Genomic DNA, 15,173 nt, shown 5'->3' with positions numbered 1-15,173 from the left:
CGGCTGCCAGACGAGGGTCTATCGGGCAGGTGCACTTCCGGATCGTTGCAGTCGTTCACTCCGTCGTCAGGACCTCTCCCACTGGATCCACGTGTCGCTGATGGGCCCCACGTTTGGGACGCCAATTGAGGAAAAGGGGGTCAGGCAGATCAGGTCGATTACCCCTTTTCAAGATTTGCCCGGCGTTAGCCGCCTCTCACCCAACTCACGGTTACCAAATAAAGAGGCAGGCGCTGGAGACTGGAAGGCAGGAAACAGGAGTTTATTCCGACGGAGCAGAACACGTCAAATCAGACAACAGAGTATCTTCTCGAGATGCTCTAACCGCATCTCTGAGGCCTGGCCTCTTATACACAGGTTTATGGCTTTATTACATTTGACATCCGTGGTATTGCTTTGAAGTTCAAAAAGGCATCTTTGGAATCCCCGGTTCAGGCCCGTTCTCACACATATCTACAGTAGAGGTCCCCACCCAAATCTCAGCATGATGGCTATCGCGCAGCTGGACATTCCGCTGGGAACCGGATTGTGGGCGATCGGTCGGATCTAGGGGTGTGAAGGCATTGATTAATCCCCGCTCCTTTGATGTGGGGCGAGGTCCTACTGTAGGGGGCAATAAACTGCATCTGTTGAGCTAAGTGATGGCCTGGGGTCAGGCCGGACAATCGGGCAGGGAGGAAGAGGTTATCAAAAGGGCCTGTTCTATGAATGAGATGAAAGAGTGAGGGGGGTTCAGCACGGGATGTGGCTCGGAGACAGGGTCGCGCTGGAGGTGCGTTTATGACCCAAGCAGGAGAGACCGGGGGCTGTCGGGGATGCTCGCGAGGCTGGGGAGTGAGGAGGAGAGAGAGACGCCGGCTATCGGGAGTGGGCAGAGAGGCCATGGCAATCAAAATGGTTGCTGCTTACGCGCACGTATGGATCTGAAAAGGACAAGATGGCGCCGATAATGTTTACGCCACAATCCAGATTTTAACACTGGAGGGTCCCCAGTGCTCCTGTGAGTCTCTTACATCTTCGCGGGTGCCGGTGGATTTACTGCAAAATAGATTTTTATTTTGGGTGATCGGGTGCCGGTAGTTAATATTGTCGGTGGGGTGAGGGGGCTTTACGATACTGCGGGTGGGCTCCGCTTTGATTGTTTGGGCGCCCGGCAGCTCGCCTCACGCTGCGGGCGCTCTCCTCTTCAGTTAATCCCCCCGCCGCTGCTCTTCACACACGCTGCGGGGGACATTGCATGCAGGCCGCGGGTGGGCTCCGCGAGCCTTGCTTCACTACGGGGGCAGTTATAGGCAGGCCGCAGGTGGGCTCCGCTGGTCCTCCTTTAGCAGACACCAGCTCACCCTAATCCCTGCCAGCTGCCTTGGCTTCCTTTAATTTCGAGAAAGCAGCCCTCTAGAAGTCTTCTTCCTAATCCCGCGACCTGAAATTCAATATCTTTTTTTTTTCGGAAAAAAAAGAAAATTGAAGTTTCATGCCCTAGGCAGCCGAGCTGAGAGTCCTCGGTGTGTTTTTTTCATGTTCGGTAAACAAAACCTTGAATGGAGGGAGGGCGTTTAGCAGACAATTAACTCCCCCTGAGCCCAGCACACAATCGTGTTGTCCTGAAGTTTCCCCAGCAGACACCAGATAGCCCCTGGATAGCCGCTAAATGGCTGCCCGGTAGACGTCGTCGCTGATTGCATGTTTGCAGACCTTGCCTCCGTGTTTATGGTCTTGTATTGGACATTACCTAACCTAAACAAGCACAACGAGAAGGGGGGGGCGGGGGGCGGGCGGGCAGCACAACCATTCTCCAGCGGCGGTCGAGGAAAATGGCAAAACAAAAGCGCCGGCAAAAAAAAAAAGTAAACGCCCACCTCCGAATGACGACGAAAAGGGGCGGGACTTAAAAAAAGAGGCAGAAACGCCCACGGATCGCATCAAGGCGGGGAAAATAGTAATTGACACACATCTCTTCCAATGGCTAACCTCTATTTACGAAGCTAGCCAATGGAAGAGAGAGGTGAAATAAAGCCCCACTGTTGAAATCATTAAATCTTCGGCTCCGCCCCCAGCTTCGCTGAGGGACGGTAGCCTCGACCTAAAAACGAAATAAAGAAAATATATGCACATAGTGAACATGGCGGGTCACCGTGTAATATGGGACATCAAGTACTTCCTGTGACATCATAAGTGTTTTGTAAATGTCTTCGGGACCCTGAGGTGGTGATCTAAGGCCATATTATACATGGGGTCCGTTATGGTATTTTTGTATATGAAATATTCATTTTGGGGTGATTAACTTGAAGAAGCTGCTTTAGTCTGGCCTGCCCTTGTTTGGAATTAGAATGCTTGGGCTTCGGCTATCTTTCTTGAATATACTGTTAAACAAAATATGGACAACAGTGGCGGTTGGGTAATTCTGTGGCTGCTAGGTTTACCATATAATTATGGATTTATTGCATTGGACATATAATAGGCACATTTTGCAGATTTCACTAAAAATTTTGTTTTGTATCTCAAATGGCTAAAACAATACTGAGAATGTGCCACATAATTAGAATTTTTTCCACATAATTGACATAAATTTGTCATATAATTTGGTCCTCCGTGCTGCATTATCCAATAGTCCTGGCAATGGTAAATCGCTGATAAGTGGTTTGGGGGCTATCATTGTGATAATTAAATCTGTATCTCACAGGAGACAGTGAAATATTTTCCATATTTCCTGTGAAACAATGGTTTTTATATGTCTGCATTTTGTGCAACAAAAGAGCTAGAACATTTAATATGCTGATTAGCTATCATTCTTGTTTTGCTTACACCCACCAGGGAATATAGGATTGGTTTGCCCACTTCAACCATTGTCTTTCTTGTGACATGAGTGATGGCATTTTTCCTGATCTGATGTGCATAGCCACCTAAAAAAGTGTTGGGGATCTAACAATAATGGGGAAATAAAAATACTTGTGTGTTTCACCGTGTGATAAACATCACAGTTTTCAGCTCTGGTATAAAACATAGATCTCAGAGGAACTTTGACAACGTTCATTCCTTTGCAGAATATTCATGTCAGGGTAATATAAGGTAGGCTAGCAAAGAGGAAGGCAAAGAAAATTGCATTTGGTGGTGATGTACACATTGATGGAGGTAGTAGGGATCTAAGTGTCCTGCTATAGACTGCTTAGAAAGTGTTTTTTCATGTTGAACTTCAATAGATATATGGAGGGGCCTCCTCTGAAAGTGTAAAAAGGATCAAGGAGTCACACCAGCAGCTAGGGCTGGGCTCCTCGCCCTCCTGGCCAACACTTACTATCCTCCTCAGATCCTGGCCCATTAAAGGGGATTCATTCCAGGCAGACCCTTTCCTTGGAGCACAACCTACATGGTGCAGAGCGATCCTCTCCCCTAGAGGCCCTCATCCAGGGCACAAGTCCTAAAAAGTAGGGGGACGCTGATGTTATGACAGGAAGTGACGTCACGAAAGGTGGCTTGCACCATCAGACTCATTGCCTCCCCTCGCTTACCCCTTAGATGCAATTGCATCAGAGAATCCAGCGCGTGAGCAGCGTTCTGAATGAGCTCCGATCTCGCCCCAGAAAGGCTAAAGAGTAAATGTGTGGCTCCATTTGCTCCAGTAATCGAGCTCCTGGTAAAATAAGTGGGGTGACGCCGTCCACCCACGTGGTAGCCCGACTCGAGCCCTGCCCTCATCCAATCCATCCCGAGACCCAATCTCTCTCAACTAACTCACCCTCACAGTACAAATAGCTTAGTTTGACTTCAGCCAGACCCAACCTACCACCTGGCCGCCCAGTCATCCACCTGATCAGTCACTCTCTACTTCTAGGTACATGGCTTACAATGCAAACTATCATTCACTCTCTCTTTGCTGGCAGATAGGTGTCTGCTGTCCCATTACCATAGGACCGGGTACAGCAGTGCCCCACAGCTGGGTCAACAGGATCATGCCCCCACTTCACCTTCACCATTCTAATAACATCAGTAGTAGTGGCCTGGTTACTGAAGTCATGTATTCACTCACTCTTAGTAAAAGAGCAGAAAGTGTAGGGACTGAGATCGGAGTCCATTAATAACCTATTTTCCAAAAAAGCAAATAGGGAGGCCCTTCAAGTATGTGACACTTTTCCTAGAAACTCCATCTGCTGTAGGGAGCTCCTAAAACTTGTATAAGTAACACTTCGTGTTCTCTCTAAAGGCCCAGGATTAGGGATACTAGCATTAAAAGGTTAGACAGGAGTCTGCAGGTTCCCTGCCTCTCCCTTGCTAGTTGTAGTGGAGCAGTCCAGGCCTGACTCCTGAAAGGTGATATCAGATACAATGTATTACAAGTTCGTCAATAATGGCCACAGTATTACTGTTAAGATTGCATATTTAATACAGTTTATAACAAAGTTAAAATGCTGATTTATGAAGAATACTAGATGTTTCTCGAACATAAAATTCAAAGGTTATGACTCTAAAAAAATTATTGCATAAATGCGGGGCTACCTCCTTTTGAACTGTCTGTGGCCATGCTGTCCTATGGACGAGCTTTGCAAAACACTTTGTAAAGCCATTGCTCAAGAAACAGGACCAAAAGCCATTGCCAGTGTCGCAACAGCAAGTAGAAAAATCTTATGTGTAGCAGAGTGACAAGAGTTCCTTTAGGCGCTGCAAGCAGGCAAATTAAGTACTTTTCAATGTAACACTGCATGAACTACACTTCCTTTCAAGGGATTAGTGATAGGCTCCATGGAGGCCTGCACAGCCATAAAATGAAATATTGAAAAATAGTAAAATATTAAGCATCACTGAAGCTGCACCAATTGGTGTTTTCCATATCTGATTTTTGGCAGTGGAAATACAAACTTGTTTTATATGCTAGCATTGAGGGGGCATCTTTATGTTGGAAGCTGGACTGCAGCTTTCTCTGTACAGGGCAGGTCTATTGCAAGTGTGCAACTGCAGAACCCTTTATTTAACACACACACACATGAATGCCATTTGAAATGACCATCTCATTGATATTATACCACTATTGACATCATTGATTACATTAGTTGCCAGCAATTTCCTTTTCCACATCCGTTTGCCGACAGTAGAAACACAGCTTTGGGTGGCTTATGCTTAGTGCCCGCTGGGTATGCACTAAGATCATGCCCTACTTGCAGGATGTGGCCAAAAGTCAGGGTACCTCGTGTTAATTATGGTATCATGCACGCAGCCATGAGCAATGTATGTTGGCCATGTTATGGTTGCATCGCTGAGAACAACTAGAGAATTCTGTGTTCTTCCCTGTTGGATGAGAACCAATATGCACACACACTTAGTGCTTAATTTGAGCTGGTGGTTTCTGGTGCTTGGCACAGGCACTCAATTCTCAACACTAGCACTTATGACAGTCTGGCATATGGTGGGACGATCGTTCTAATTTTGAGATGAGCACAACAGTTGTTTATTAATTCAATAGACACTAAATATGAATAAAACCTGCTGCCCACGCCATTTTTATAGTTTTGGGTGGCCTGCAATTGTGACACTTATAAGGAGTGTGATACCTAGTAATTGTGTTGGCACTATCTTTGGCAGTGCTAACGGGCAACGTGTGGTGTAAGCTGCAGTGGCCTCACAAGGAGGGCCCTGGCACTTACTATATATTGTTTTTAAAAACAAATTAGGCACTGCACACACCCCTATATTGATAGGTAGAAAAGACAAGGCTGCATGCGAATTGAGATCTATAAAGAAAAACAATCAAATCTCACGAGGGATGTATCCTTTTAGACTTCATGTTACTACCCCAGGCTGCCAAGTGGAGAGTGGGCACGTATGTCACAACTCCAGTCAGTCCTTGGTTTTTAGCCATCAACATTTTGGACGCTATGATACGAAACCTGAAGCTTATTGTGGGAATTGCAAAGCTCTCCGTCATAAAATCCAATGTGTTGTAAGCTACAAAGTCTGAGTTGTCGGAAGTTATCACACATGACCTTGATGAATATGTAAAGGTTGGTAGTGCTCGAAATTGGACTGAATTCACCCTAGCATAGCTACTGAGTTTTCCCATGTGCGTGTGTGATGTGTTGCTCCAGTCTAGATTATTTTCTTTGAATTCTGGGACTTGTAGTCCTGTTTTTAAACAAGACTACAAATCTCACATTTCAAAGTAAAACCTGGACTGGAGTAGCGCATGGACAGGGGAAGCTAGGCAGAGGCCTACCGTTCTGTCAGAGATACTGGCCTGTAGAAAATTCTACAGATGTAGCACTCACTGCCCGCTTAATTTCAGGAGTAATGGGCAGAGAAATCAATGCAATGTGAATACACGGGGAGGGCCGAGGGAATAAGAATTAATAAAAACCGCGCACTTCAATCATTTCTTTCTTCTCTCCTTTCACAGATAACAAGCCCCAGCCATGCAGTCTTTTCGGGAAAGGTGTGGTTTCCACAGCAACCAGCAGAACTTCCAGGCTCCTTCGCAAGAACCAGCACGCCTGGAGAATTACCGCCAACAAAGCCAGCCCGGCCTGAACTGCGAGCGCCAGAGGCTGCTGGCGAAAGACTACTACACTCAGCAGGCCTTCCCGGGGTACGAGAACAGCGCCGTCGACAAATACCACCGGGGAAACAAGCAAGTGCCCGGCCAGCAGCTGCAAGTCAGGCCCGCCTTCCCCACCTATGGCGGCGTGCAAGAGAACAGCGCCTACCAGGCCCAGTATTCGGGGGAGGAGGCGCTCCAGAACTGGGGCTCGCCGCAGCAGGCCTTGGCAGCCGGGGTTGCCAAGTATGAGGAGACTTTGATGAAAAAGACTGCCGTGCCCACGGCTGACGGCAGGCCGTACCAAGAACAGGCGACCCAGTTACCTTTTCAAGCGCACCCCCTGCACCTGCCCCAGCAGCAGCAGCAACAACAACAACAACAACAACAACAACAGCAGCAGCAGCAGCAGCAACAACAACAACAACAACAACAGGCTGCAGTCGCCTACTCCAAGCTCCAGAGGCAGAAAATCCAAAGCGATGTCTCCTCCTTTCCCCAAAGCACGCACTTCCCACAGCATTCTCAGTCCTTCCCGCCATCTTCAACATACTCTTCTGTCCAGGCCCACTCGATCCATACCTACAAGAGCTGCTCTGCCCCCTCCACCCAGCACCAAGAAAGGCCCCTGGCAAGTGCCAACATGGCCACTGGTCAAAGGGTGCAGGCCCTTCATGGCTATCAACCAAATAGGATCAGCTATGAACAGCAACAGTCCTTGCAAGGTAGACACCATGCTCAGGAGACTCTGCATTACCAAAACCTATCCAAATACCAACATTATAACCAGCAGGGTCAAACTTATTGCCAGTCTGACACCCCAGTGAGGACACCGGACCAGTACTACCAAACGTTTAGCCCAAATTCAAACCATTCTCCAGCTCGTTCTGTAGGAAGATCTCCGTCCTACAGCTCGACGCCTTCGCCACTGATGCCTAACCTTGAAAATTTCCAGTATAATCAACAGTCTCTCAACGCTGGGGCTTTCCAGGCAGCAATAACAGATCACAGCCATTACATGCCCCTGTTGAATCCTTCCCCTACGGACACGGCGACCCCGGATCATCAACCCGGGAAATGCAAGAATTTGCAAAAGGATAAATTAGCCGACAACATTCTTTCTGACCTCAGTCTACAGAGTCTGAGCGCATTAACATCACAAGTGGAAAACATCTCCAACACTGTGCAGCAACTTCTCCATTCCAAATCGGGGTTGCCACAGAAAAAGGGCACCAAAAATCCTGCCAGAACACCGGAGCAGCGAAAAGGACAGCACTGCAGTCCTGAAAACAATACATACTCCATGGACCAGATGGGGACACCAGTGTCGGACACACTTGGCACCCCACAGTCCACACACAATGAAGCACAGGATACTGATTATCTGAGTGGATCTGAGGATCCATTAGAGAGAGGTTATTTGTTCTGTGACCCAAGCAGGAGTCCAGCAAGGGCCAAGCACAACAAGCTAAAACCTGAATCCTTATCCACATGCTCTGTGACGTCTCCAGACAACATGTCGGTTAAATCAGATGACTCATTCCAGAGCATCAATGCAACGTTGCCCTTAGACTCATTTGCCAAATACGTGGGCAGTGACGGGGACTGCCCACGACTGCTGATGTCTCAGGACGATTTATCCTCAGAAATCATAGCCCTTCAAGATGCAATGAACAGTGAAAAGACAGACAAGGACTGGGAGATGAAGTTACAGACCTGCAATGTTAGATCTGCCAGTGTTGGAGAACGTTATAAGGCTGTTGAGCCCTGTATGACGAATAGCATGAAAGAGATAGTTGCAGCAAAACCAAGCAAAGAACCTGCCAAATCCCCGTTCCGTTTAGAAAATAACAGAACCTGCATTGACACAACAGTAAAGGGTGCCTGGCCCAGTCCGGAGGACCGCGGAGCACTCAATGAGACATTAAAATTAAACAAAACTGGAGTTGGAAACAACTGCACCGATTTTAGAATTGAAAAGTTTGAGAGCACACAAGCGGATTACTCTACAGCAGAATCCAAGAAAGCTCACCCAGTAGCAAACACTTTAGCTTATAACTCAAATAACATCCTCCCGGGTGCTACTTCCAGTGCCAGTTACAGCTGCTTTTCAAACTCTGTGGCCAACTGTGTTTCAAACTCCATGCCCAGTTCTATGCCCACCAAAAACACAGAGACCTTTGGCTGGCTGGATAAAAGCATCAACGAGTCCTGCCAAAGGTGGAAAGAGCTGGAGATGAGCTTGAACTCGTCTGACCCTGAAAAAGACTTATTTCAAAGCAAGCTGATCATGCCTGACAAGGAACAAGAAAGTGTCTGCCCCGATAAGCAGCGAACCCATCAAAATAAATGTGGTGAGAAATTGGACAGGAAAAATGAAATGACAGAGGAAGAAGAGGAAGCCATGCGTTTCCTGGATGCCACTAAAGCAGACACTGAAAGGTGGCTTGATGATGCTAGGAACTGTTCTGCTGATTCTGAGTTTCAAGATATTTCATTGATAGGATCTCCAGATGTGAAAGTATCTGATCTAGAGCAGGGGGAGTATTCGCCTCTGGGTGATATCTCAAGCCCAGAAAGGAAATCCATGATGGACGATGCCGTCTCTACGAGATCTATGGAAAAAGCTCATGTGGTTACCTCAGAGGAATCTCCTGAATCCACAACAGAGGATGTCGCCATAGATGCAAAGAAAAACCCAGTATGTACTCCACCTTTGACCAGCCAATCTGTTATGCTTTTGGGGCCAGTCATTGGTACTGAATCCAAGGTGAAAAGTTGGTTTGGAACTTCTCTGCCCCATATAGAAGATGAGGAAGAAGTCAGTTCAAATGAAGAGGCTGACAAACAAACAGACAAACTAGTATCCGATGAAACCCTAGCTCAGGAGTTAAATAGCCAAATTGTACCCGAACGCATCTTAAAGATGAACATAGATCTTCCCAAAAGCAAAAGCCTCCATAACACAGAGGTGTTCACCCATACGCTGGAGGTGGGCGAATCTAGAGAAATAACAGAAGACCAGTCTGCAAATATCGACATGTTTGTTAATGCACCCTCCCAGAGCACTGCCCTTGGTTGCGGGACACAACGTGCAAGTCAACTGGTGCACATTCCAACTCCTGAGGAAAATGTTAATCAAGAGATAAATGTCCATGCTCCAGCAGAACATATCACACACATTCAAGATCCAAACGAAAGCTTGTCTCAAACCGTGAATATCGAGGTTCCATTGAAAAATATGGAGCGACAGGTTCACATTCAGGTTGGAACTGAACTTGTGGATGAAAAGCATATTTTGGCCTCAAAGGTAGGCGTTCATCCACCCACAGACACCACTGCTCCCTTCAAAAGTATGGCTCAGTCCACACATACATGGGCATCAATGAAAACTCTGCTCGAAACCACAGAAATCGGGACTTCATCAGAAAAATCGTTGTCACAAACTTCAAGTAAAAACTCAGTTACAACAGACAGCAAAAAAATGCCTCAAACTGCGCACAAACTGACTCCAAGAAAAAGTGAGAATCAACTTGAACACATACAGACTTCAACTGAAAGTGTAGCTCAAACCATGAACTCCCAGGCTGGACTAAAAAGCAAGCAGAAAGCAGAAGCTATCCAAGCACGGACTGAAAGTGTGGATGAAACAATAATTATGCTTCCATCAAAAATTGGGGAACAAAACACGGACTTCCAGCCTCCAATGAAAAACTTGCAACAAATTGATGACTTCCAAGCTCCAATGGAACATGCACATTCAGCCAGCAATTTTAAGAGTTCCCTGAAACCTGGTTATCAAACCATAGCTACCCAGGCTTCAGTGGAAATTGCCCATCAAGCCACAGATATTCAGGCTGTAACAACAACAGTGCCTCAAACAGAAGACATCCAGGCTGTGATGAAATGTGTGCATAACACCTCACATGTGAAGGCACCAGTAGAAATTAAAGATAAAAGAGTGATCCGGCAGGCTCCAGTAGAAAGCGTGGGTCAGACCACAGATATCAAAGCTCCATTGGAAAGAGTTGATCAGACTGAAGCCCAACAGAGACTAATGGAAAGTGTACATCAAACTAGCCATCTGCATGCACCAATGGATGATGTTATTTCAAAGGACAACCTTTCAACACCGGAGGGAAAAGTGCATCAAAAAGACGTGTTAAAAGAACCAACGAAAAGGGTAGCTCAAATCAACAATTTGCTAGATCCTACAGACAGTACTGATAAATGCAGGAATTTGCAGGCTCCCGTGGAAGATGAGCATCAAATTGACAGCAAGCAAGCCCATATGAAAAATGATAATCAACATGATGACTTGCATGGCAAAATGGAAAGTGTGCATCAAACTGACCACGCTCAAAGTCCGATTGAAAGTATAGATCAAACCACAAGCATCCACATTCCATCAGAAAGTGTGCATGAAACAGATCGCCTTGAAGCACTAACAAAAAGCATGGATCCAACAGTTTCTAGCCAATCTCCTGCAAAAAATCTGGATCAAATTACAGATATTAAAGACTCAATTCAGTGTGTGGCTAAAACGGATCCCATCCAGGTTACAAACGAAAGTGTGGACCAAATGGTGCTTGTTCCATCTCCAGTGGAAAGTATAGACAATAGCCTACACGCCCAAACCCCTTTGCTTTCTGTCACTGATCCTCCGGTCAGGATGTGCACCCGTTCGTCCACAGCCATGGCTGAACCCCGCAAAGTGGAACCTAATGAGAGAAAGAGCGCAAAGAGAGGACCACGTGGCTTGAAAAGAAGAGCTGTTCTCCAGGATGAATTGCAGGATGTGGCACCTGTTCAGGAGGCGCACCAAACATCAAGCAATGACTTCGGGGTTGCCAGTCCACCGCACGGCGAAGACTCTTTCACCCCAAAGGCAAAAGATAATGAAGACCAACGCTTGTCAGCCAGAAACCAGAGGTCTATGATCTTGAGGTCCAGAACCAAGGTCCAAGACCTCTTCCACATGAAAAGGCGACACGGGAAAAGAGCGACAGAAGCCATGCTGAAAAACTGCAAAGTCGCCAAGAGGTTGGGTGCAAACAGAAGGCTCCCCTCCCCCGCCTTCAAGCTGGCATGCCATCGTGCAGAGAAAATGGAAGAAGGCAGCAAAGCCCCGAAAATACCAAACAAGCCCAGCACTGCTGCGGGTGGCAAGGCCGCCAAACGGGCGCTCCTCTCCCTGAAAAGAAAATCCACCCTGATTTCCTCCATCCCGGCAAAGAAGAGAACCCTGATGCTCAGGAGGAAGACAAAGCAACAAAAGCAAGGAGCCCCTCCCCGCCTGTTTAAAAAGACGCCACTAATGCAAAGGGAGAACAAGCTGCCTGCAAGCGGCCCCTGCCGAGCTGCACTGAAAAATGCATCCGTGCGAGGCCCCAGAGCAGGCCTCAAGATCGCCTCAAGGGTTGGCCGCCCTGGCGGCCTGAAGACTAAAGTGCTGCCCCCCAGGAAGGGCCGAGGCCTGAAGCTGGAGTCCATTGTTCAAAAGATCGCTTCCCCCCACTTGAAGAAACTCCCCGGCACCGCTGCGGCAGCAGCTGCGGCCTCTTCCGCCCACGATGACCCGCTCAGCCTTTCTCCCTCCGACAGGGCCCTGAGAAATACAAGTGCGTGCTTGGCGACGGGAGACGCCGGCAGGCCCTCCGGCGGGCAGGCCTCGGCTCAACGCTCTCCGGCGGCCGAGCAGTTATGCAGAAACACGAACAGGCCTCTGAAAGGGAAGCCGGGGCCTAGTAAGAGGCTGTTCCCGGAGAGCAGCGAGGGCGAGGCCTGCTCGTCCCCCGAGGCCGGGGGCAGCATGGGGATCCGCAGCATGGCAACGGAAGGACGCGGCAAACGGACCAGGAAGGCGAGGCCGGCCGCGGGCCTGGGCCTAGCGGCAGAGGGCCCGCCCCCGCAGGCCTGCCGCTCTCCGGCCGCAGCTAGGCCCCTGGGCAAGATGGAGAGGCCGAAGCAGGAGACGCAGGACAGCAGCGACGAGCAGGACTTCGAGGAGGACGACGAGACGGACGGCAAGCTCTCGCAGGGCAGGGGGAGGAAGAGGGCAAGCCACGCCACCTTTAACGGGTACTCCAAACGGCAGCGGAAGGGCCTGTCCCCGGGAAAAGCCAAAAAGAGTAAGGCTAAGAGCCGAAAAAGCAGGGCTAAAAGGAGGAGGCAGGCGCAGGCCCCAATAGTTGCCCCCACAGAACCCGAGATTAGGCTGAAGTACCTGTCATGCAAGCCCCTGCAGAGGGAACGAGAGAGTAGGGCCAAGCCCTTTGCTCCTTATGTGCAGGTAGAAAGAAAAAATGCCTTTTCCACTGTCTGCACTGTCATCAACTCCCTGGCTGAGGAATTGACGCTCCACCAGGTGGAGTGCTCCACATTGACGGGCATGGCTAGCGCTAAAGCTGCTGCCAGGCCTGCCTTGCCATGTTCCTCTGCCATGAAGCTGGGCCCTATAGTCACCAAGGCCCTGCCCGTCAGCTGCCTTTTATGCTGCTTGTGCCGAAATCCCTCCAATCACAAGGACCTGGGGGACCTGTGTGGACCTTACTACCCTGAGGACTATTTGCCTAAAAAGAAGTCTAGGCTGAAGGAGAAAATGAAAGCGGAGGTTCTAGGCGAGCTGCCCTTGCTGCCTCCCAATAGGACGCCAAGGGCCAACGAAAGCAGCCATCTTGCCAGCATGGCTGGCAAGCAGACTGAGTTGGATGGTGTAGCTACTGACTCTGGCAAGCAAACGCTGCGTTCCAGTACACGGGGCCTGTACCGGAAGCTTCATAACTGCTACTGCTGTGACAGGCGGGCAGAAGGAGACGAACATGAGAAGTCCCGTAAGCACCAATGCAGCAAGGCCGCTCTGCCATCCCCACCGCAGGACTTGGCTCCCGAGATGCAGGAGCATTGGGTTCACGAGGCCTGTGTCATATGGACCAGAGGGGTTTACCTGGTGGGCGGAAAGCTGTACGGACTGCAGGAGGCATCAGACATGGCAGCCAAAGTGGTAAGAAAAATGCAACTGTCACCTAAATTAATGTGTAGACATAGGAGTCACTGTTGGGGAGATAGTGGGATAGCGTGGCCAATATTGCCTTTTGTTCCTTCTTGAACTATGTATATTCTTTGAAAAATTAGTACCTACCAACTGGCCTCATGCCCTAACTTTGAAGCCAGTAGTAGTATACATTTTGGGACTTACTATATAGATTTTTCTAATCATAATTATGGGTCTTCAACACTTGACATGCAAAATGTTTAGTCAAAATATTGCAGCTTGCTAATGTCATACATGAAGGAGGCTACTTGACAGTTATGTGGAATCTCGTTTATTCTGTCTCAGAAATGATTTTGAACTTGTCGTATTTACATTTTGTGGTATTATGGCACTACTACTTAATTTTGCCTCAATTTCCTCAGTAAGCTTCCTCAGGCATTACTGTTTTGGTTGATTCATGAAATTTCATTTGAGGCAAATGTGATGCTCCATTAAAGTCAATAAAGCCCTTGCGGGAGTCCACCTTGGAGGCTGCATTTCAAGTTTAAGAATCCCATCCTGTTAATAAGAGGTTCACTCAAAATAGCTTATAATGTGTGGCAATCCATTTCGATATGCTAAATTTAGTCTGTTTAGTTCAGTTACAGTGAACGAATACAACCCCCATAATGCACTAGTATGTAAAAAATAAATCCAGAACTGGAAAGAAGGTGCCACAGTGAAGGAGAGTGATATCTAATGAAGTTAACATGAAAACTCGGAAATAATGGTTGTATTTTGAAGGGTGTTTGTACAGGAGTGGGGACAAAGTCTCTCAGATTTTGCAGGTCATTTTAGTCAGGTTGAGATCTGGTGTGTCCATTGAGAACTTTCACATGGAGGAATTTTTATCAGATTCCTTAGGAGTTAGTTCTTAAGTTCCCAGGCTGTATCACTATTACTGAGCTGCTTTCCAGCAAAGTTTGTGCTTTGAAAATACCCCTCCTTTTTTATGGAAGGCAACTCAACAACACTTGTGATGGTATAAAAAGCCCTATGGCAGAAGTTGAAATCGTATCTTAGATGCTCAAAAAGTCCTGCCATTTTCAGCTAAGACTGCATCATTTTGGACTTTAGTGTCTGTAACCCTGAATGGGTAACTCTGCTACCTTTGGGCCAACATTTAAAATGGTATAAGTAAAACTGCTGAATATTAGAATTCAAAGTAATGTAGGTAAAAAACTAGAACCATCCAAATTCAAGGTTATGGGATATGAAAATGTGGAACCAACAGAATACAGAGTTATGTGAATTAAAAAGCCAGCAAAAAACGAACACTGAAGAACCACTGTCGATATTTTCTGCGAAACTTGCACACAGTTATCTAACATACAAGTATAGTGTGACATACCTTATGCAGGAATGTATATGTGTGTATATATATATATATTACCAAGTAGAATTGCTTGCCTCTCATCGCTATTGAAGCGCGTTCCTCAATCTCCATATTTCATGATTATGTCTCACATTTCACATTGTTGTGGATCATGACTCGTTTATCGTGATTGTGACACATTCCAAATAATTCAGAATTGTGCCCTGTATATCAGTTTATTTTCGAGTGTACCCCAAATATTGCAGTATTCAGGATTGTCCTAGATTTCAGCACATTGAGGA

The 15,173-nt window shown here is 47.4% G+C and overlaps 1 protein-coding gene across 3 annotated transcripts in view; it reads left to right on the top strand.

The window, feature by feature from the left end:
* RAI1 (retinoic acid induced 1) overlaps positions 1-15,173 on the top strand; it is a 576,051-nt gene that overhangs the window by 493,752 nt on the left and 67,126 nt on the right. For all 3 annotated transcript variants that reach the window (XM_078665206.1, XM_078665208.1, XM_078665207.1), the window contains one exon: positions 6,386-13,526. In XM_078665206.1, the coding sequence (XP_078521332.1) occupies positions 6,402-13,526 (7,125 nt within the window). In that variant the 5' untranslated portion in view covers positions 6,386-6,401. The remainder of the gene's footprint in view (positions 1-6,385; positions 13,527-15,173) is intronic.

Source organism: Lissotriton helveticus, chromosome 10 (genome assembly GCF_964261635.1).
Source record: "Lissotriton helveticus chromosome 10, aLisHel1.1, whole genome shotgun sequence".
Lineage (NCBI taxonomy): Eukaryota > Metazoa > Chordata > Amphibia > Caudata > Salamandridae > Lissotriton > Lissotriton helveticus.
This window is presented reverse-complemented; position numbering and strand designations above follow the sequence as displayed.